This window comes from Mugil cephalus, chromosome 12 (assembly GCF_022458985.1).
Source record: "Mugil cephalus isolate CIBA_MC_2020 chromosome 12, CIBA_Mcephalus_1.1, whole genome shotgun sequence".
Lineage (NCBI taxonomy): Eukaryota > Metazoa > Chordata > Actinopteri > Mugiliformes > Mugilidae > Mugil > Mugil cephalus.
The window spans coordinates 25354930-25376677 of record NC_061781.1 but is presented as its reverse complement, the minus strand read 5'-3'; the positions used below and the strand labels follow the sequence as shown (position 1 = coordinate 25376677).

General features: G+C 42.6%; 1 protein-coding gene across 17 annotated transcripts in view; it reads right to left on the bottom strand.

Moving 5' to 3' along the window:
* tns1b (tensin 1b) overlaps nt 1–21748 on the bottom strand; it is a 160424-nt gene that overhangs the window by 36566 nt on the left and 102110 nt on the right. For 15 of the 17 annotated variants that reach the window (XM_047600628.1, XM_047600631.1, XM_047600640.1 and 12 more), the window contains 10 exons: nt 15876–15917; nt 9957–10006; nt 6559–6730; nt 5660–5710; nt 5433–5555; nt 4048–4112; nt 2647–2730; nt 1723–1835; nt 1573–1633; nt 292–367 (listed from right to left, as the gene is read on the bottom strand). In XM_047600628.1, coding sequence (XP_047456584.1) covers nt 292–367; nt 1573–1633; nt 1723–1835; nt 2647–2730; nt 4048–4112; nt 5433–5555; nt 5660–5710; nt 6559–6730; nt 9957–10006; nt 15876–15917 — 837 coding nt within the window. Of the gene's footprint in view, nt 1–291; nt 368–1572; nt 1634–1722; nt 1836–2646; nt 2731–4047; nt 4113–5432; nt 5556–5659; nt 5711–6558; nt 6731–9956; nt 10007–13464; nt 13794–15875; nt 15918–21748 lie in introns of those variants that run through there. The other 2 variants (XM_047600638.1, XM_047600639.1) reach the window with 2 other exon arrangements.

Below are 21748 nucleotides of genomic sequence, written 5' to 3'. Positions count from 1 at the left end.
AAGGCGACGGCTACTATAAACTGCTGCAGCACATGCACAGAGCGCATACACCCAACACCAGAGTGGAAAAACCAACAGGATTTCCCTCGTTACCAACAGACAATAAAACTCAGTGCATCCTCCTCAGCACGTCTGTGGCTGCTCTCACCGGCATATCACAAAGAAACTCCCCTTGTTATTGACTCCAGACACATGCAGATCATCATCATGTGCAGATATAAGAAGATTTTGTCATGTGTGTTATCATGTGACACGAGCTACTGCAAACTGCTGTAGCCGTGTTTTCCTTACCAGGATGTCCCCCTTCAGAAGAAGACCGGGTTCTATAGTGATGCAGATGCTCGTCTGGCTGTCGCCCTGAACGTTGCTGCAATTAATTACAAAACACAATATGTTAATTACAGGACTGTCTCAGAGCGTCTGCTGTGGAAATGAGCACAGAGAAATCCAGCATCCCTCCCCTGCTTCATCCTTACACGACCATGTGCGTTTGGTTATATCCGATCTAACAGTCTGTGCGCTTTAACGGTGGCCATCACAGAGCAGGAGCGCGCGGCAGCGCTAGGCTAATTCTGGGCATTAGTGTCGACACGATTGTCTAAGTCAGAGAGTCGGATCAAAGGGTGGAGGGTGCTAATAGGGAGCATGTGAGCCAAAGTGGGGAAGAATGTGATTTGGAGCTTTAAGGGGTTGACAGTCTGGAAATGTTTGCACCACGATGGTTTCACACTTGTGTAGAGTATTGTGTCACACCAGCAGTTTCAGGATTTACAGTAAAAGAGATGTATAGTAAAAAGGTCGTAACAAATGTGAGACACTTATCTCAGCTCTATGCAGCATTTCAGGACAAGGAGGTGAAGAGTTTAAGATTTTAGTGAACTAAAATTCATCCGGGTCAAACAGTCGTCCAAAAATAATAAGAAATTAATTAAAATCAGTCCAGCTTTAGGTGCCACAGCATGGCTGCTTTTACACCAAAGATCATCAGTTTGGGTAAAAAATCCTACTTTGAAAATATGTAAAACAAGTTGGATACATTCCACTGTTCACACTAATCTGCATGAAGTCACGGTAGCATTGCTTTTAGGAAACACGTGATAACTACACGGCGTAGATGCTGCCTCTAAGACCAGTACAACGCTCCACTCCTCTCCATCTCTAACCTTCTCTCTTCCCAAAACAACAACAGAAAGCCACAGTATCCATTTTTCCTGTCTGGCCCAGGGAACCGGCAGGGACCTCTGGAGGGGAAACCCTGCAGGAGTCCACCTAGATTCCTGTCTGCATGTTTCATTGGCTCTCCAGTCACAAAATAACACGAGGCCTGATTATGGGATCTGAAGCAGAGAAACAAGAGCCTGCAGCTGGGAAGGTTAGCTAAATACAATAATGCGAGCCAAGCTCCGAGTGTAAACTGGCGAGAGGGGTGATCTGTACGTATACTGGGGGGCAGGGGAGTTACAGGAGAGGCTTTAAAGGAAAATCAGGATTTTTTATTATTGCGCCATTACGAGCTCGCTATCCCTGGAATCTTGTAAAAGCATTTGAGCGTGAGCGTGTTTTAAGACTTACTAGATCCCAGATGTGTAGACGGGCTGCATGGCCTGGTATATTTTAAGAAAAGGACGACAACCTGGAAGAGAAAGCGGTGGTTAGAGATCACAGGGTGTGTGTGTGTGAAAGTGTTTAGTTAGCGAGTCGTTATCCGTGCATGACACGCACCTCCCTTAGACTCGAAGTTGGGAATGCCATGCATGATGACATGATGGAGGAACAGGGGTTTGTTGTTGATCTTGATGTGTCCAGAGAGTAAGCCGCTGAAGTACTCCACATACCTGAGGAGAGACCGCTAGATCAAAACGCCGCTCCTGAATCTTCCATCTTAGGATTAGAAAAACTTTTTGACCCACAATGGGGAAACTGCAGTTTGCATTCAACAATAACATCATAATAGTGAGATCCAAGATGGCGCCTCTGTACTGTGCTCTCTGCTACTTGTTTCTTTTACTTTTTAGTGTTGTTTTCTGCACCATTGTTCAGGTTCAGTGTATATATCTGCTTCTATTATTATTTTATTCTGAAAGTCTAACTTATGCTGCACAGTTTTTCTATTTTCTCTCATTTTTATGCTTATTTAAGTGCTTTTTCTTGTACCACTGAGCAAAGTGACTGGAGTCAAATTCCAATAACGGCCGATAAAGCTGATTCTGACAAAGACACACAAGCTTTGACTTTGACCTTTAGCAGCAACAATCAATGTTTTCATCTCGTCAGTCATGTTGTAAAAGACAAAACTTTGGACAAATGGATCATTTCTAGCAAAAGGTCAAAGCACCAATTAATACTGTTCATTAAGAAAAAACCACACGGTGTCACAGAGATGACTGCAGAACTTCTTTGGAATTATTGTTGAGATTTTTCCATTCCAATCTCTCTAACCTTAACACTGGTGACAACTAAAGAAAATAACTATTTTCACACACACAAAAAAACAGGAAATAAAACAAGTTTCAACTTTTCACATTGTGTTTAAGTTTTAAACTTTAAATAGAAATAGATATTCAATTACTGTAGCCGTTAGTTTCCTCTCTGTGGAAAAGTTCAGCGTGGGGCCAAACTAGAAACAACAAGTGAAGGATGACTGACCTTTTCTGGGACGGTTGACCCACAGGAAGCACTTTGTCTTCATAGAAGCGCTTCATGGCAAACCTGTCCAGGGCCTGGTCAGCACTGCATTCCAACAATAAAGTTTGGTAAGAACGCGTCCAACTCATACATGCAACACATACATACATAAATTCATTTTCTAACTGGACTGAATGTGTGTCCAAACCTTTGGCTGGTCGTGTACATACAGTAATAGACTTTATCGTCTATATGTGAGCAGCATTTTTATAGTTCTACAGTCAAAGAGCGTAAATCAGACGCAGTGTTCGATAACTGAAAGTTATTCTTGAGGCAGAGAAGAGAAAATCTGAGTAGATCATGAGTGCGTGAAAAATGCTGTGTCAGTCACACGTGTTCAGCATGTGTCTGAAGAAAGCTGCTTCTACAGACACGTGCGTGTCACGGAAACATTTGCTTTTAAATCAGGATTTTTCATCACATGCACACATACACACTAAAGTGGACCTTCAAACCAGCAGTATGTATTTAGACTTTTTATCGAAGTACACGAAGAAAAAAAATCTACCTCCTCTAGTTTTTTTTTCTCATTGTTGACCCTAATACTCCAAAAAGCAGTACCAACCTTTGTGTGATTTAACACGTGAACACACTTGTGACTTTTCTTTCTTTCTAAAATAGAAATCAAATATTTTTCAGATGGTTCTTCACAGAAATGTGTGTCACTTGTCGGGAGCTTTACATTCACTCTTATAAACCAGCTCCATGGGGTTAAAGTCTAGAGACTGAACCATGGTCCACTCCATGTTTTCAAGCTTTCCATCTAGTTTCTATCCTGAGGTAGTTCTGGTAGAGCTTGGACTAAAGTTTTGGGTCATTATCTTCCTGTAGGATGAAGCTCTGACCAACTATACCAGAGGAGACTGATGCTGGTCTAAAACTTTAGACCAGTAGTGTAGGTCCATTCACACACGTCACTTCACAGACTTGGTCCCGGTTCAGACACTTTGCTGCTACTTCAGTTTTCAAAACCACTTGATGTCAGTTTTAAGACTTTCTGTGTGATGATAGGATTATGTCACACGATCTCCTGATTTCTGCAAAATCATTTAATCATGGATCGTTCCAACTCAAATAAAGCGGCCTCATATAAATCGAGTGAGTATTAGATCTCGTTGCTCATAATTATGATATCGAAAACTTTCTCCAAATAAAAGTGCAGCGCTGCAGCCGCCTGTTCCACAGCTCCACATCTACTTCAACTCATTCTGTCCTTTATTCCGACTTCTATTAAGCCAGAAAATTACAGGTTCCATCTCCATGCCCCCTCTCTCCCCTTTTTTCCCTGAATGTATTTTCTTTTTCTTCTCACTCAAAGTGTGCAGCGACACGTGACTTCTCCAGCTGGAGCTTTGGACCTACCTGGCAGATATGTTGCTGTAATGCATGTAGGCCGCCACCACCACTCCGGTTCTGCCCCGGTTGCCCTGAAAAGACATCAGTCAAGCAAGAATAAGCATGTTTTTTTCTTTTTTCATCCTCAGTCTTTTTATAGATTTGTTTTTCTTCTTTGGTGAATATTTAAGCATTTACTTCATTGCATCATTAAAAAAAACATAAATAAATAAAATCTAATTCTGTTTGATGAATTGTTGCCACAGTGTGATAAGATTGGGGTGTTATAAGCAGTGAAAGATCAAAACAACATCATCAACATTACATTAAAAGCTCCAAATCAAAGCAGAATGAGACATCCTACGTTTTAACAGAGGAAAGAATCCAATGTTTACGACACGAATTAGCAAAGTATTTCAAAAGCGACTCTAGATACTGAAGCCGTCAGAAAAAAAGAAGAGTCTTATTGCAGTTATGGAATCATGTTTATATAGTACGAAAATCTTTTTTTGCAAAATTGATGCAGTGCGATAAAAAAAAAACCTGCTACATGTGACTTTACCCTTTATTTCCAGGAGGACAACACTTTAAAAAAAATGTCTAAAAAAAGAAAAATAATGACTCAAGAACTGAAGTTCAAGCACATGGCTACAAACCAGTGTCAGATTCCATTCCCTCTACACATCCATCCATCTTTAAAACGAGGATCAGTGCGGAGAAAAAGCGCGTTCCGCATTATAAATATCGCGGCCGCTCCAACAGCGTAGAGCCCAGTGGAAATGATTTGTTTATATGTGGAAACCCAGCACGGCCTGCTTCCTTAGTGACCACCACAACTTCCAAGCCCACACTCTCATCACCAGCATTACTCAACTCGTAGAAAAAAATAACACCAGTTGTTATGGCAGCCGACTTGTTTGCAACCTCCCTGTGGGAGCGTATTGGAATGAGGCACAAAGCTCTAGGATCCCATGGTTAATTCTTATGTTGCAACACATGGGGCTAACGTGAAAATGATTAGGTATCGCATTTGGGACACTGGCCTCTAAGTTGAGTTTGGATACACTTTTTATGGTTTGTGTCGGCGTACTTAGAGGCCAGACGAGTGTGGCTCGCCACAAGACTTTAATGTGATATGTGAAGTTTAGGCAACAACAAAAAAAAAAACCTTGGTCAGGTCAACTTTAACAGTATTGTTAAGGATAAATAAGCCATGATGACGGTCGTCCCTTACCACCCTAATTTGTGTTTTCCTAACACTCATCCAGCTCAGACCAACTCAAACAAGCACACAAACACTCCACCCTGAATGTCAGTGTTTCACTCAGGAACAACAACAACAACGACAATGACGACGAGGAGCCCGAGAGCACCACCTACTGTCTGAGCGCTCTGTCATCTTCCAGTCTCACCTTGTTGTGTATCACCACCACATTGTGGCTGTCCGCACTCAGCCACGTGTCCATGGCTTTGCAGATGCTGCAGATTTTGTCGAGGGCCGGGGCGTGGTGGTCCGGCCAGCCAAAGTCCAACACCTGGAAGGAGGAGAGGAGGAGAAAACGTATTGTTCGAACTGGTGGCTATAAAATACAGAAGGCAAAAATTGAAAAGGGAAGAGGAGAAGAGACGTCAGGTTTACCTTTGGGTTAAGTTGGCTGATGTCATAACGCTTCTCACTCAGGTTGAAGAGCTGATGGAAAAGATGGAAAAACACGTATTATGCATGTGGAGTCGTCACGTGTTGCTGTTTTATAACTTAGACGCTGCTGTGTACGTTTCGTATTTAAGACTGCTGATCTTTCTTTAGAGTTATCTCTTGCAGGTGTGGAAGACATGCATGCTAACTGACTCCAGCTCATGTGAGCCCAGCACACAGATGCAACAGACTTGGGTGAAGGTGACCGAGTTCATTTTCAGTTTAGCCGCAATCGAATTTAAACAGAAGCTGCAGCAACTGTCTTCTCATTCCTGGAAAGAAACGAAATGCTGGCATGTTTAATATAGATGTCAAACTAATTCATTCCATGAATTCATTTGGAAACATTAAAGCTAAATGCTAATTCCAGTCATGCAATTGTGCTTCAGGCTAAACGCTACAAGCACATTAGTGAACATACAAAGAACTTGCTTTTGAATGTGCAGAGATCTAGTCTAATATAATTATGTTTGAGAAGAAAGTCATCTTGGGTAAATTCAATAAAGAGCGGACCAGTTCCTTTAACACTATCTAGGCCTCAGTATAGTTGTTAGCTTTTAGTATTAGTCACTGGTGTTAAATTAGTTTGCACAAAAGTGTATGAGTCAGTTCATCGGCACTTTAATTACATCAGTATTATAACTGATAAGCTCATAATGAACCGTGCTAGATAATAATAATTAATTAGGTAGAAATGCTAACATTAGGGACTAAATTGCAATAAATAACAAATGTAATGAATATGTGAGTAGATGTGGCATAATAATCATTTGTGGTTGGAGCAAAGGGGAATCAGCTGATGATGGGCTGATGTGGGAAGCTCGATGTTTTTGAAGGCGTACCAGGTAGTTGTGTCCGTGTTTGGAGCGCAGCATGGAGGCCACCTCCCTCAGGTTGGCGGCGTAGCTCTGCTCCTCCACGCTGCTGGGGAAGGAGACGGAGATGATCCTCTCCGTGATGTAGATCAGGTCCAGCTCGTAGCCCTCCTCCAGGGACTGGAGCAGACTGGCGCTCCTGCAGAGACGTTCAGGAAAGACGTGACGTGGACGACTGGACCGTAAAATGTGGACGTTAGAAGGCGGTCAATGCCCAGAAATAACGCAGCGCATGTGATTTACAAACGCACGCTTGAAGTTTGATCCCTTTAATTATGGAAACCAATGAGGGCAAAAGGCCTAACGTTGGGGGTGCAGCTTCTGCTTCTATTACTTCCTCTGCAGGAAGAAGATTGTATCTGTTATACATTACGTGTTGATAGAGGCAGACTGCTCTGGTTTTACCATAACTCAATTAAAGTGACGGCTGCTCCTGTTGGTAGCAGTCCCACGATTTTCATCTGCGTACAGTAGGTGACTACAGCAAATAAATCTTCAAATATTTCATATAAATGGAGTCACTGCCACATGAAAGGGTTCCAGTTATTTACTGTGTGATTGGTTTCATTGCACTGTGATCATATAAGGACAGACTTTTAAGTTAGTCTGCACTTTAGCCGCCGTCACGTCGCTCATTTTTGATCCAGAGCATTAAAAATATGTGGCCGGTTACTTTATCGGCGAACGCTGCTCAGAATGTCCTTTGTGCGGCAAATTACATTTTATATTCAGCTGAACTCAACATTCTTTCTTTGAGCCCAGATGGAACAAATATCCTAATATGGAAAGGCAACACACCATGTAAATACCAAATCCACAATCACATCACTAAATCTCAGCAGGGTTCAAGTTTTCCTCTGAGTATCCCCCGCTGCATTAAAACAGGTTGTTGGACTCGGTCTGGGGAGGAAATAGATGAGAAAACCCTCACACTGGACCATACAGAACGTGTTCACCCAACAAACACAGCAGTGGATGGTGATAAAGAGAAGTGTCTTAGTGGGAGGAGGGAAGTCAGCATGTGAACTTTTCGTTTATGAGCCTCAGACGATGTTTTTTTCTCTCCAGAAAATGACCCGTGAGACCGTATAGAAGTGAAGTCAGTGGGCTGACGAGTCAGATGAAGAGGTTAAGTGAGAGGTGTCTGGACCCAGACTGCAGCATATTTCCCATATTTGTCAGCTGTGAGTAGCCCCTGAGGAAATGGCTCATATGTCTGGGAGGGAAGATCGCGCCAGCTTTACTATGCAAATACTGTAACCTGCTCTGTGCTGCACATCTGGAGCCACTCAAAACACACTTAATGGAAATTATTCATCCCTACAGATAGAGGAGAAATTCACTTCACACTTCACTCGTCTCTACCAAGCTGTGACAGATCTTCTCAGATCTCTGAGGGTTTTGTCTTTTTGTTTTGTCTCTTAAAAATAATTTCTTTAATTCCCGTTCTGTTCTTCTGTCTCCATCTGGCTTTTAGTGTTTGTCCTCATCGTCCCTTCCCATCTCTGTCTCATCATGAGTGTGTCCTTTGAACTCGCAGCAGTGCCGCTGGCAGAGCCCACACAGAGCTGTGGTTTGGTCCTCTTCCAAATCCACCAGCATGCGTCGAACGGTCCAGTGCCAACCTGCTTTTCATCATCTGAAGAGATTAAGTGATTGCTTCGTTTCTGCATATCGCATTTGACGAATGATGCATTATCGGAGCATGCTCAATTTCAGAGCTGCAGTGATCTCATTTGTGCTTTTGGGAAAAACCTTTGGAGAAAAGTTGTGTGTGTGGTTTATGTACACACACAATTAAAACAAACTAATGGAAGTTAATTTTCTATGTAAACTACAACTTAAAGGTTTGTACCAACACCTTTCCATTATTTATTCGGCACAAAAAATAGCACCACAAACTACATCCTCCCAAATCATCATCCGGGTGAATAACCACGTTTCTGATGACGTCAAAACATTAACTGAACATTAGAAGAGTCAGTCTTCATCAGTTTGACAACACATGTGCTGGAAATACAACCAGCAGATACAGGGATGCAACACTCGCAACAACAATACATACACAAATGAGATGCAAGAAACAAACAAAAAAAGTGTAGAAACGGTCTTCTCAAAAAAGAATAAAACAATGAATTAATACTCTAAAAGTCCAGCAACAACGGAAAGGGTCCGCAGAAATTTATTTTAAAGCTCAATGACGACAATTTCCGCATTTTCTTTGCAGTTTTATTTCGTTATGTGGTGCCGTGGATCAGGCCACTCTGCTGGGAACTAGATTATGATTATGATGAAAACTGATTAATCTGGGCAGGTTTTATGCAGCGATGGACAGAAGTGTAACAGCTGTCGTACAGTTGCACAGTTGAATTTGTTCACATTAAAATGTCTGCAGTCAGAGAAGCGAGCCGATTAGAATCCACTATCAAATGATACTGACAGCAAAATAAGGATAAAGGATGAACAGTTAACAGGGACTGAGGGGTTTCTTCATTTCTAATTAGTGTGACGTGCAGAAGGATTTATTTTCTCTGAATCAGTCACCAGATTCATATCATGATAAGAGGCTTGTGTTGTCAAACTGATGACGAAGTTTTATTAATTTGCTTGTGTTTCATCAGTCTGCATGTGTTAAGCTGCTGTGTGTTAAGCCACCGATCAACTGAGTGTGTCTGAAAAATGTCAATGAGCCAGCGTATTGTCAGCATTATCTAACTGTCATACAACTGCACTGTTATGCACTTTTGAACTTACATGGCTGGAATCACACGTGCTGTAAATGTGCTGTTAAAGGTTTTTAGTTGCCTCACATCAGCCGGTTGACACCAAACTGTCATTCAAGCTCAGCACGACGCATCAGCACGAACTGTTTTGGTGTCAGGTTTTACACATTAATTACACAACTGACATCTGTGACTGGCCCGCGGTGAGAGGGGTCGACACCAAATAGCTTTTTTGTCCAACAAAGCAGCGTGGGGTCCAGGTCAACGGCAGGTGGGGGGCGGAGGGGGGCATGTGGCCTAACTGATTCCAACGGTAAAAACCCGCAAATATCGTGTTACGTCTTAACTTCTCGTTTTCAGATTCTTCTCAGGATCTCAAGGTGGATGTGACAGAGCGCAGATTAAATTTAGATTAATATTTGTTTGCCCTCATTCATTATCCAGCTAAACTTTTGGAGAGAACAGTTGGGGATTAACTCCTAAAATAACTCAACATGTACAGACTGAAGAGCTGGATGAAGCCTTTTATGGGAAATGTGGCAAAGGAAAAGGAAAAGGGAAAGGAAAGGAAAGGAAAGGAAAGGAAAGGAAAGGAAAGGAAAGGAAAGGAAAGGAAAGGAAAGGAAAGGAAAGGAGGAGTACCTTGATGGCCTGCGCCTTGACTCCATGCTCTTTGTGGATTTTGTTGAACCCTGTAAAACACAAAGAAGAACATCAGGTCTTTGTCAAACAGTCGTCCAACACCATGTTTCTTAACATCCAAAAAGACTTTTCAGTAAAAAAAAAAAAAAAGAAACACAAAGTCCAACAACAACTGGATGCTGCTGACATTACGCTTCACCAAGTACAAATCCCTATAACCAACTGTTGCACCGATTGTTGTGATGTTGATTTGTCACTGTTAAAGTTAAGAATCATGCATTAAATCTGAATCGTCTTTAGCTGTGAGGCCGTTAAGGTGTTTCAGGCTCATGAAGGTAATGATGATGACAGAAAACTAAGACTAATGAACGCTGCTAACCTAAGGAGCAGCGTTAAAAAATGTCTTCAAATATGCACAAGGATTAATAATAAAATCAGATTATTGCTCCACTTTTTCTTTTGCCCTTTGCACAAAGTGTGTAATGCACCTTGGGGTCACTGGTCTCTTCTACCCTGATATTGTGTTAATGTGGTTTCAGAGCAGAGAGGAAGTGTGGCTGAAGGTGATTGACTGTGTTTGGCTCCACCATGCCTGGCATGCCTCGCCTCCCCCTCTTAAACCAGCTCGAGCCCAGGGGGGTCCGAGGGCATGTGGACTTTTTCACTGCCCTGTGGTGCTCGGGTCACATGTACACAGGAGGGAGGCGGTGGGGGGTGGGGGTGCTGTTATCCATCATCATCCATTAGATCAGACCGGCTCGCTAACCACCACCAGTGTCAGGAGGCGCAGCTGACTTCACTGGATAAGCTCTGACCTGCTCCGCTCACCCAACAGCTGACTGTCTGGGAGGTGTTATTATCGCTCAGAACGAACAAATGTGCAGCCAGTTTTCCCTCAAAAAAAGTAAGATTTCTAAAAATTGTGTTTTGTGTTTAGTTTGTAAAATGATGGGGGTAATATTTAGTCGCTAAATACTCACAAGTATGTGATTTACATTGACAAAGTGCTCTGTTAATATGCCCTGTAGCTCAAATGGTGCGGATAAAATTGTAAGTTGGACTCAGAAGGAAAGGTGGAGCTAGAAAGTATTTATGCAACGATGTACTAGGCGAGACATGGGTGGGTAGCATTTTAAAGTTAATTTGAGTTGTCATATTCCTACTACAGACACGTCTGTTGACTACAAATACTGCACAGTGCTGTGTGAAAGTACACAACAGGCCAAAGGTTTGGTTTGTACATAACAGATCATAGTTTCATTGGAATTTGCATCAAAATAAACATGATTATTCTATAAAGAGAAAATTATCAGGAGACATTTTTACTGTAACTATCAGGTTTTTGAGTTTTTCTTTCTTCATAGTTTCCTCCTCTGACTTTAACAACATCATGACATATACGAGGCATTCGTTCCACAACAGATATTTATATGAAGACTCTCAGAAGACAAAGAGTTAAAGTGAATATTGCAAACTGTGTTTTGTGTTTTTCTACTTTTGCACTGAAGTTGTGAGTCTTGCAAAACTTCTCGACCCTAAAACTAAGCCCTTCTTCTTTTCTGACATTTATTCAGCGATGATCTGGTAACATTAATGTGTACAACTAAAGGTAAACTGAGGAAAACTGAGAAACTCCTGCTGGTTTCTAAGAAAGGCATGTGAACAGAAAGTTGAAGTTGCCTCCAAACTTCTGGCCTGTAGTGCATATGGTTAAAAATCTGAAAGACATTGTGGTGACCCAGCGCTGCCAGATGCAGACTGAATACAGCAGACAACGTTATGTCCAGGGAACCCGCCTGGTTCCGTTCATAACATAAGTTCTCCTCCTTTTTCAACATCATTTGATGAGGAAGCTGTGTGTTCATTTTTACCACAGTACCACTGCACCAAGGCAACCAAACAGCAGCAGCTTACGTAACGGCAGAGACGCCTCACATGATGAGAGAAAATTAAGAGTTAAACCCCGTAAAGTAAAAGCTTTCTCCACATCCACTGAAGACACATCACATAAACGAGAGCAGACATGATTATCCTTCATAATCTGTTTAAACGAAGGTAGCCAGACGTCTAGAACCTCCTTCATGCTGGGGAAACGAGCCTGATGAGGGTGATGTCTGATACTAGCCGGACCTGTTTTGGATTTATTCTGCAGAGACAATCAATCTGTCTGTAAAAATGACACAGACACTTGCAGTTTGATCTTTGATCAGAGAAACGGTTTCAGACAGAAGTTGCAAAACACCACAATTAAGTGCATTCACTTGCAGTATTTACACAAACATGTTCCACTCTGGTTCCCAGCGTGGCCAGGACCCGGTCACTGATTCTGCGTTCTGTTTATTTGTTCTGTCCTACACGGCCAGTGTTCACATTAATCCGTCGCCCAACCGAGGTGACACACACCAAATCCCCCCTTTTTCTGTCTGCACTTTGGCCTAAACGTTTCAACATGTTCAAGGAGGCCGTAAAGAGCGGCGGCTCTCCAGAGAAGGACAGAGATGAATGAGTAAGAAATGGCCCAAAAGAGAGGGTCAGGAGAGGGACCCGGAGCGAGACGAGGGCTGGAGCGCTCGGTGTCCCCTTATAGGACCAACGTAAGACAATCACAACATCTGAGGGTTTTGTTTTTTTGAGTGGTGAGGGCAAAGCCTGTGACCAGCACGCAACCAAAGAAGTCTTGATTAAGACTTGCAAACATTGCAGTTAATTCACAGTTGTTCTTTCTTTTTTTTTCTTTTTCAAATTGTTGTGTTGCGGATTTTAACTGTCGCACGATTTAAGCGAAAGTGCAACCATCTGGATAAATAAAAGCCCTGCAACGAAGCCATGGTCAGTAATGAGACAATAACTTTCACTTGATGTTTTTGTCACTGAAAAAACCTCAGAGACATCGAGTACCAGTTTTGAAAGGAGTGCGCTCCATGGCAGCGGATTACAGCGAATCACAAGATAAGTGTTGCCTCATGGTTGGATTTCACATCGCTACTGCAAAAACAATTACGCAGAACAGAGCGTGGATTCATAACGTTTCTCGTGCGCCCATCAGCTTCCCAGCCGTAGCCTCTAAACACCACTGAGACTTCATTCTAAGATGTCTCCAGCTTTGAGAACATTTGGGGGGTGAGTCAAGGTGGTGGTTGAGAAGGAGGAGGAGGGGGGAGGACGGGGGAGGAGGAGGTGGGAACTGGACTGGGGGGTCCTGCAGGCCCTGTTTCCAGATGAAAACCATCTGGGGAGGTTGACTTTACAAGCGGGCCATACAAATTAACCATCTGAGAAAGAGCAAAGGAGGGAAGGAGGGAAGGAGGGAAGGAGGGAAGGCAAAAAAAAATACGTTGGGGGCTGGTAAAAGTCCGTGAGAGAAAATTTACAGTGACAAAGAAAAACAAAAAGGAGCGCCGATGAGAAAAGGGAGAGGTCTGACTGAATAAATCTCTCTTTCCATCCATCCATCCATCCATCCATCCATCCATCCATCCATCCATCCATTCATCCTTTTGTGTCCTACCTTCCTGAAAAGGTAGCCCGTACTCCATCGCCATGCCCCCCTCAGAGAGGAGAGCCGCCTCCTTAAAGACCCTTCTCGGTTCATCTCTGCCGAGCTCCCTCTGTCCCTCACTGCGCTGTGTCCGGCTCTGAAGTTCCCTCTAAGAAACCTTGCCCCTTTTTCTCTGACAGCCCAAGAGTAGAAGAAGAAGAAGAAAAAAAAAAAAAAAAGCACACAAGGGCTCTATTTTCGGCAGCTGTCTCCAGTGGGCCGCTGCATGCTCCAGCTCAAACCAGACTCCTCCACGGCGCTCCTCGCCTCGTCCTTCTGTCCGCTCCTCTGCTCTCCCTTTCCTCTCCCTCCTTCTCCGTCTACGCCGGCCACCCTCCCCCCTCTTGTTCTAACCTCCCACCGCGTTATCTCTCCCCTCATATTCAACTTTTCCCTCCGACGTCTCTTACTCATCTGTGTACGGATCTAGATCGCTCGCGCTTTCCGTCTCTTTGAAAAAACATGTGGGAACGGAGGCATGTTTGTACACATAAACAGAGAAAAGTCAGCTGACTGCTGGTGGAGGTTCTTAGGACTGATGGTCTGAGGTCACGTCCGACCCAAAAGTTTTTGCTTTGTGCACAGGCGGTGGCATAAAAAAGACATGAACAAACAAATGTGTCTGAAAGTTTAAATCCGAGTATTGGTTCATGAAATATCACTTCTGAAGGTGCTAGTGTTTGTCCCGAGCACATTTATGGTAGAGCTGGAATGGTCAAACTCTACCAACCAAGAGTAAACAAGAGTAAACAAACCAAGCTGAGGTAGAAGCTGATGCAGTGACGCAAGAGAAGCTCATGTAGTCATGAGACGAATCTTTTCGATGCTCCGAGGCGATGAGGCGTGGCCAAACGTCCCCCGGACGTCACCGTGTAACCACACACCAAACATCCATGACCAGACAGCAGCAGCTGCAGCAGAGTCACACTCTCCTGCATGTTCACTCCGACACACGCAACACTATACAGACATGTGACCGTACAGTATGTGTCATTTCATCACACTCACTCATCACAGGGAGGATGCCTCCGTTCGTTCGAGGTGGGCAGAAAAAAAAAGCAGCCAAAGCTCGTGAGATGAGATGCGCTAAAGAGACGAACTCGCATGAAGGTCACGAGCTTGATGTGCTCTTCTGCACGTCAAGCGGCTCAACCGTGGAAGAAAAATGAGGAATGACGGAGGAAATGCCAACGAAAGTAGCCACACACATACACACACACACACAAAAAAAAGGCGCACTAGTGTACGTGTTTATTTTTGGTCCTTGTGGGGAAAGTGGGCACTTGGCTTTGGGTGGTAACTCTAAATTGGTTACTCGATCCTTCCTTTCTCAGACAAAATAAAACTCACAGGAAGTTGTGTCACAGACAAATAGAACCCAGCCAGTCCAAAGCAAACATCTGGACTCTAATTTGTGTGTGTGTTGTTGACATGACATTGGAGCCGTCACTCCAGAGTTACTGACAACATGAAGTATTTTATTAAAATGTCGTCAGTATTTCTAAAACTGTAATATGAAACCTGTCATTACCCTGCGCTCCATGTGGAGTCTGGGAGTAATGTCCATGTCGTCCACCAACACAGGGGTGGCACACAGAGACATTACAGCACCAATAAAACCCGATGGGTCGACCTGTTTCGTTCACCATTGCACCTTTACTAAAGAGCTTCTTTCAGAATAGCTGCAAATGACCTTATGTGTGTGTGTTTGTGTCCATGTACACAAATGAATCATTCAGCATAGGATTATAGAAAATCATATTAAACAATTTCCCTTCCTCAAAACATATTTGGAAGTGTGTGTCATGTGCGGTTCCAAATTTAACCTGTCCCAAACATTTGACTTCTCATTAAAACACTGACAAACCTTCTCCACACACTAACCACAATTGTATTTTCACAACCACATTTTTTCCCATGTGCGTACGTATATGTGTATAACTTTTCTTAAATGTTGACTTTGGATTGAAAATCACAGAGAATGTGACCCAGAGCGGCGAGGAAACAAATCTGACCTTGACTTATGTTTTAACTTTTAGCCGTGTTTTCTGATAAGACTTGCATTAGTCAGTTATCACGTGGAACCAACATGTGTTTGATGTGAACGTTTTATGAAGGATAGTTTTTTTAAAAAAGTGCATGAATTAGATTCATAATCCACCAAACCCAGTCCAAACTGCTATGTAACACAAAAAAATAAAAAAAAATAAACACCAAACGTATCCTTTCTGCAGACTCTGCAGTCTATCTAGAATTAAACTCTGATGTCATCTGATGTGTCGGCTGGTTTTACACAGGCCGATTCATCGTCTCCTTCAGCTCCAGTAATGTAAGCAAATGAAATGAGTGGAGCTGAGAGAAAAATAAAAAAAGAAACTCACCATGGTGTCTACATGCTTGAGAGGGAGGTCACTGCTCTGCGCCTGTTCAGAAATAACAAAGACAAACAGAAAATGAGATTAACTCCTGTCAATGTACACCAATCAGCCACAACATTATGACCACTGACGAGAGAAGCCAATAACATTTAAACCGTCTCGTGACAGATTAGTGTTCTGCTTGGAAACTTTTGTACCTTTATTCATTCGTGTGGATGTTACTTAGACATGTAGCATCACCTCGACCACGACATCCATCATATGTCTTTACTGTGTCGTGTCACGTCCAATCATCTTATCTTATGTCAAAACTCTCAGCACCATTCCTTGCCCTAATGTGGCCTGGAGTGGAGTGGGACTCCACCTTGAATGCGTGGGACCATCTATAACTCCTTTGCACAAATATTTACACAAAGAGACAAGTCTGCTTCCATTAGCCAAGACCAGAGCGTCCAGCTGTGGAACTCTCTCTTTTTCAATGCCATATACAGCTATGCACAGAGAGGGAGAGATTCAGGCTCAGACGGTGAAAGAAAGAAAAGATGCAAACCGAGGGAAGTGAAGAGAAAAGAAAGGGGGGGGGGGCACAAATGACTGGACATTGGAGACGGACAGAGAAAAAGACAAAATTGGGATATAGAGGGAATAATATGAAGGTGAAGAGTGAGTGAAGAGCATCGAAACACCTCAAACGCACTAAACGCTTCTGTGAACAAATCACTCATTAAAATTAAATCACAAACCTGCTCTAGCTTGAAACATTGACATTTCATTAAGGAATATATTGTTAAATGGGAAAAATTTAAAATGCTTCCTTAAAGACATTTCTTGGCAGCAGAGCTGGAGATCTTTTGGCCCAAAATGCAATTCCCTTACAACAACAAAGCTTAATAATTGGTTTGTTCTGACATGCTCTGCCTAGGGCACCAGGCCCAGTTGTTCTTCAGATTCTTGAGAAAAATGCCCCCCCCCCCACCCTCTTAATTTTAAAATGAGCAAAATAAAACGTACGACAAACTGGGCACTGTGCAGTTTTTTGTCTTTAATCAGATGGGAGGAGATGGTGGATTTGTTCAGGACTACAGACTAACAGACATTTGGCAAACTAGTCGGAATTTTAGGCACGTTGAAGGCATGTGGGACTGACTCAAAATAAACTAAAGTTCCCAACTAGATGCAGTCCTCCAAACTGATGGTAACAGTATGTGCATTGGTTCTAGAGGAAGTTATTGTAATCCAAAGCATAATAAAATAACAGGTCCTTTGAAATGGAACAGATGACAGACAGTTATTGTTTTCCCTTCCCAGTGTTGACTGACGTATCGTAGCATTAAAGTGAGCAAAAATGATGCCTTTGATGAAGATTTAATTGAATCCAGTTTGTGTGCACTGTACAGGTACACATGCCTTTTTGCAATATGTGTTGATCTTTTATATATATGGACATGTGCCAGCCACCTAGATCAGACCCCCCCCCCCCATGCCTGATTGGTGCATATACATACTTCACGATACGATACGTATCACGGTATTTGAGTCATGATACGATACATTCTTGTGATATTATGATATTGTGATATATTGTAATATTCTACAAAGCTCACTGAGAAATTTTAAGTACAGCTTAAAATAGAAGTTGTATATAAGTAAATCAAATGACAGTGAAAAATGGGTGTGGAAGTCATTCACGATCGTCCCAAAACATGACTTTTACTTTACCTTTTACAATTGATATTGTAACAAAATCGCAGTATGTTGCCAAGTCGATATTTTTTCCACCCCTATTTATTATCTTCCCATTATCCGTTGAAGGACTAAACAAATATCTTAAACTGTGATCAGGAATGCAGCCCTCTGGGGTAGAATCCTGCTTGGTGGAGATGACTGGAGAGACTGGGCTGTGACGTCAAGGATGCTCTGCCTCTATAGAAAGCTTCAGTGGAATATAAACAGTAAATGCAAAAGGGTAAATTATAGTCTGACTGTGCAAGCCCCAGAATAAAGACTCCAAACGCCCAGACTAAACCACCAACCAGGGAGAGAGCTCTGACTTTACTCCCAACTGCAGCTTCACCAGTGACAACACAACCTTTAGCATTAAAAGACAACTGGAGGCTGATGTAAAGGGAAATAAATATCATTTAATGTCATTCTGTCAGACACAAAGATCTTTTTCATGGAGCTGCATGACGTTCATCGGACACATGGAAGGCAGAGTTGCCTCTAGGAATGAAGGAAAAGGAAACAGCAGCTGATGTTTGAGGCCCTAAATGCAGACTTGTGGATTGGTGTCCGAGGCCAAATTTTGCAGCCGCAGGCATTTTCACACAAATAGAGCCTATTGTGTGTGCACCCAGGAAAACACACAGAGACACAAACAAGTCCCACAATGATATATTCTAACATGTGCGTTTCCGCTTTGTGCAATTGCTGCCAGATGGTTGGTGTGTGACCGTGCGAGTGTGTGTGTTGTCGCCGGGACTTGAAGTTAATTCAGAGAGCACGAGAAAGCCTGGGAAGTTGTGTATCAGCAAAAGACTCCAGAGTTTCTCTCGGCCATCTTCAAAGGGAATCTTTGACGGGGAACTTTGATAGCATTAGTAAGACTATTCATGCAAACCCCCACACAATAAGAAACAGAAACAGGCCCCTTTTTTCATAGACTCAAATAATGGTTTCAAATCAAAAGGCAGCATGATCCACTCCAGTTTGAATCTGCATTGTCACAGTGAAGTTTAGACACAAAGTTAATAAGTCAAGGAACCAGAATGACTTCAGTCAAGAAACCTCCAACATCCAAAACTGGACTTGATCAGACAGTTTGTGGGCTGACGCAATCAAATCAATTATCTGGAAACAAACCACGAGCAAGCACAAAACGCAGGGACAAGATCAGCGCTTTAAAATCTGCAGGTGCAGCAGTTTGTTGGAATGGACCAATATCAGGTCGCCGTGACCTCTCAGGGAACAGAGATCCACAGAGAGAAAGTACAAAACAGAACAGGCTGTTGAAGCTTTTTAGCTGTTTTGCCACGTTATGTTTGATTTAACTATCCTCTTCTGGACAATAAAATGCCCCATAAAAAAAAAAAAAAAAAAACAGTGTTGACAGGAGTTGATGCAACAAATACTTCTTTTGAATGAGTGGATGGATTGTTTCATCCCTGACACGCTTAGTAACCAACAAAGAACAAAGTCAAGTGAGAGGCTGTTAGTGTCTTTAGTTTAGAGCATCATGCACTTTTATTTATACACAACTCTTTTGCATCAAGCCAACTGTCATGCATGTGGTTGTGGAAGATGGTGTCAATCCCAAATCATATTAGTAAATTATCATCTTAATTCGAAGAGCAGACTCAGTCATGTTTGTCCAGAGCATAGACTGTATATAAATATGGACAATGCGTCTCCACTCTCTTGCAGTGGCCACACTGGTGCTAGTTTCCAGGGAATACAACGCCCGGGCAGAACGATAACATTGAGCTACGATATCGATGACTCACTTGTGTTTTCATTTGATTAACACTGCGCTCTGGTCTACCAGTTACAAAGAAATGTTGACTTTTACTTATTTAGTCACTCTACTTGCTTTGGCTTCACTTTAGAGGAGCTGACGAGCCGTCGTCCATCTTTGAACAGTCTATGGTCCAGAATCTTCCAGCCCCATGTCCAAGTGATGAATATTTTGTCCAACAGCTGAACATCTTAGCTTTCTTCCTTCTGCATAATATATGAATGTTCTGTGGCTCAACAAACGTCAGCCCCAACCACAGAACAAACTGCCGTAGCCTCTTCAAACATAATCATAATTAAATATAATTACAGGAGTAAAGAGAATGAGGAAAACGTCGTTGTTCCGTGGCCAAGAGCTCTGCCGCACCTGCAACACGTCGCACAAATCTCACTAATACAGCATGTCGGTCTGATTAGGCTTTGCAGTAGTGAAATATTTGGTTGGACAGGAATTTAAAAACTTAAAAAAACAACATTCATTGTGCACACTCGACTCCTCGGCACATCCCTAGCTCAGAGTCATGTTACCATCTTGAGCCAAGTCAGCTGAGCATCATGTTGGATTTGTTCTCAAAAGAGAAGCTAAATACAGGCTGTTGATGACTGATCTCAGTGTGGCAGCAAAAAAGCAAAAATAAACCCAACAACAGACAAGCAGTGGGGCCAAAAATGCTCAAAACTAAAATACTTACAGAGTTTTAGTGTAAAATGTAAATGTATGTGGGAGGAGGTAGTGTCACTGTTGGTCAGTACTCATGTCATAGCCGGGCTTAATATAGAATATGAGTCGGGTAACGCACCATTTGGATTTCATAATGGGTGTGTTTCAACACAGTGAAAAAGAATAGCTCTGCGTGCAATATAATATAGCCCTCAAATCAATCAGAGTCATTTTGTTCTAAACAAATTCGACCCAACCACTCACATGACGTAGCTTGCTACATCGCTGTTACACCCACCCAAATGATTCTATTGACCCGGCAGATCTTTGCTGGTACATAATCAACTCCTGACGAAGCGACCCCAGACTAGCTTTCCCCCACAAACAGTGGGCGGGGGGAGTTCAAGTTGGCTTCCAGGCGACATGAAGATTAGTGCAACAGATGCTGACAGCTGCATTCTGTCAAAAGTTTCTGGCTTGTTCTGATTATTCTGCTCTGGATGTCACAACTTTCACCACTGACTCCATGAACTGGATAGGTTAGTTAAAGAAGCATAGAAACACATTATTACAAATGTAGCTATGTCAATGTCACTTTTATTTATGTAGCACATTTAAAAAGCCTATGGGCAACCAAAGTGCTTAACAGGATAAGATAATAAATACAAATAGACCCCTTCACACTTTGTAAAAAAAAAAAAAAAAAACTGATATTTTTGAGGGGCGGGGCTTAACTGGAGGCAAAACATCACAAACACTATAGCCTGTAAACACCGGTTAGCATATTTCAATGGACTGTTTTGGCACAATTTTCTTGGTTGAAAGTGATGTGAAGGGGTCTATAAAAGCTCAAAACAGGTGACTCACTCAGCCAAAGGCTTGGGTAAAAAGACAGTGGGAAGGCTAGTCGCAGACCAGATAGAATCAGGCAAAACGTTCCACAGTGTGGGAGCTGACACTGCAAAAAGCTCGATCCCTTCTTGTTTTAAGAAGGGATCGAGGAAAGGACCATCTGGTCAGCTGACCTAAGGGCTCGGGAGGGACGATTCCAAGGTCTGATAGGTATTCATTCAGAGATTTAAAAACAAATACAAGAATCTTAAAATCAATCCTCTACCTAATCTAACTGGGAGCCAATGAAGATAGCAAAGCACTGGCGTTATGTGTTCTCGTTTCTGCTGGTGAGCCAAGGACCTCTACCAGGACAGGGTGACCAAACTGGACAACCTCAAGTCCATCCGTACACTTGCACTTGTAAGTAAGTACACTTGCACATCATCAGCAAAGCAGTGAAAAGTAATACCATGTTTCCTAAATATGGATCCCAGGGGTAGCATGTAAAGTGAAATCAGTAGAGGGTCCAGAACTGACCCCTGGGGGACCCCACAGGTCAGAGGGGCAACTGAGGAGGAAAACTGCCCCCACATGCACACGGAAGGATCTATCTGTGAGGAAAGATGTACATCAGTCAGTGCCTCCAATGCCTACGCAGTGTTTGAGGCATGACAGGAGGATAACCAAAGTGCAATAATAGATTTAAGTTGAGTCAGGCCTAATCTGAGATAGGTACAGGTTCAGCTAAAAGTATTACCTGCCTCACACTGTGGGCTCAAAGTAAAGTAGATTTAGTTCATTTGGATATTACAGTACTCACTTTAGACCACTGTTATGTTTAGTGTGTGGAAGCTGACTAGATTTTGAT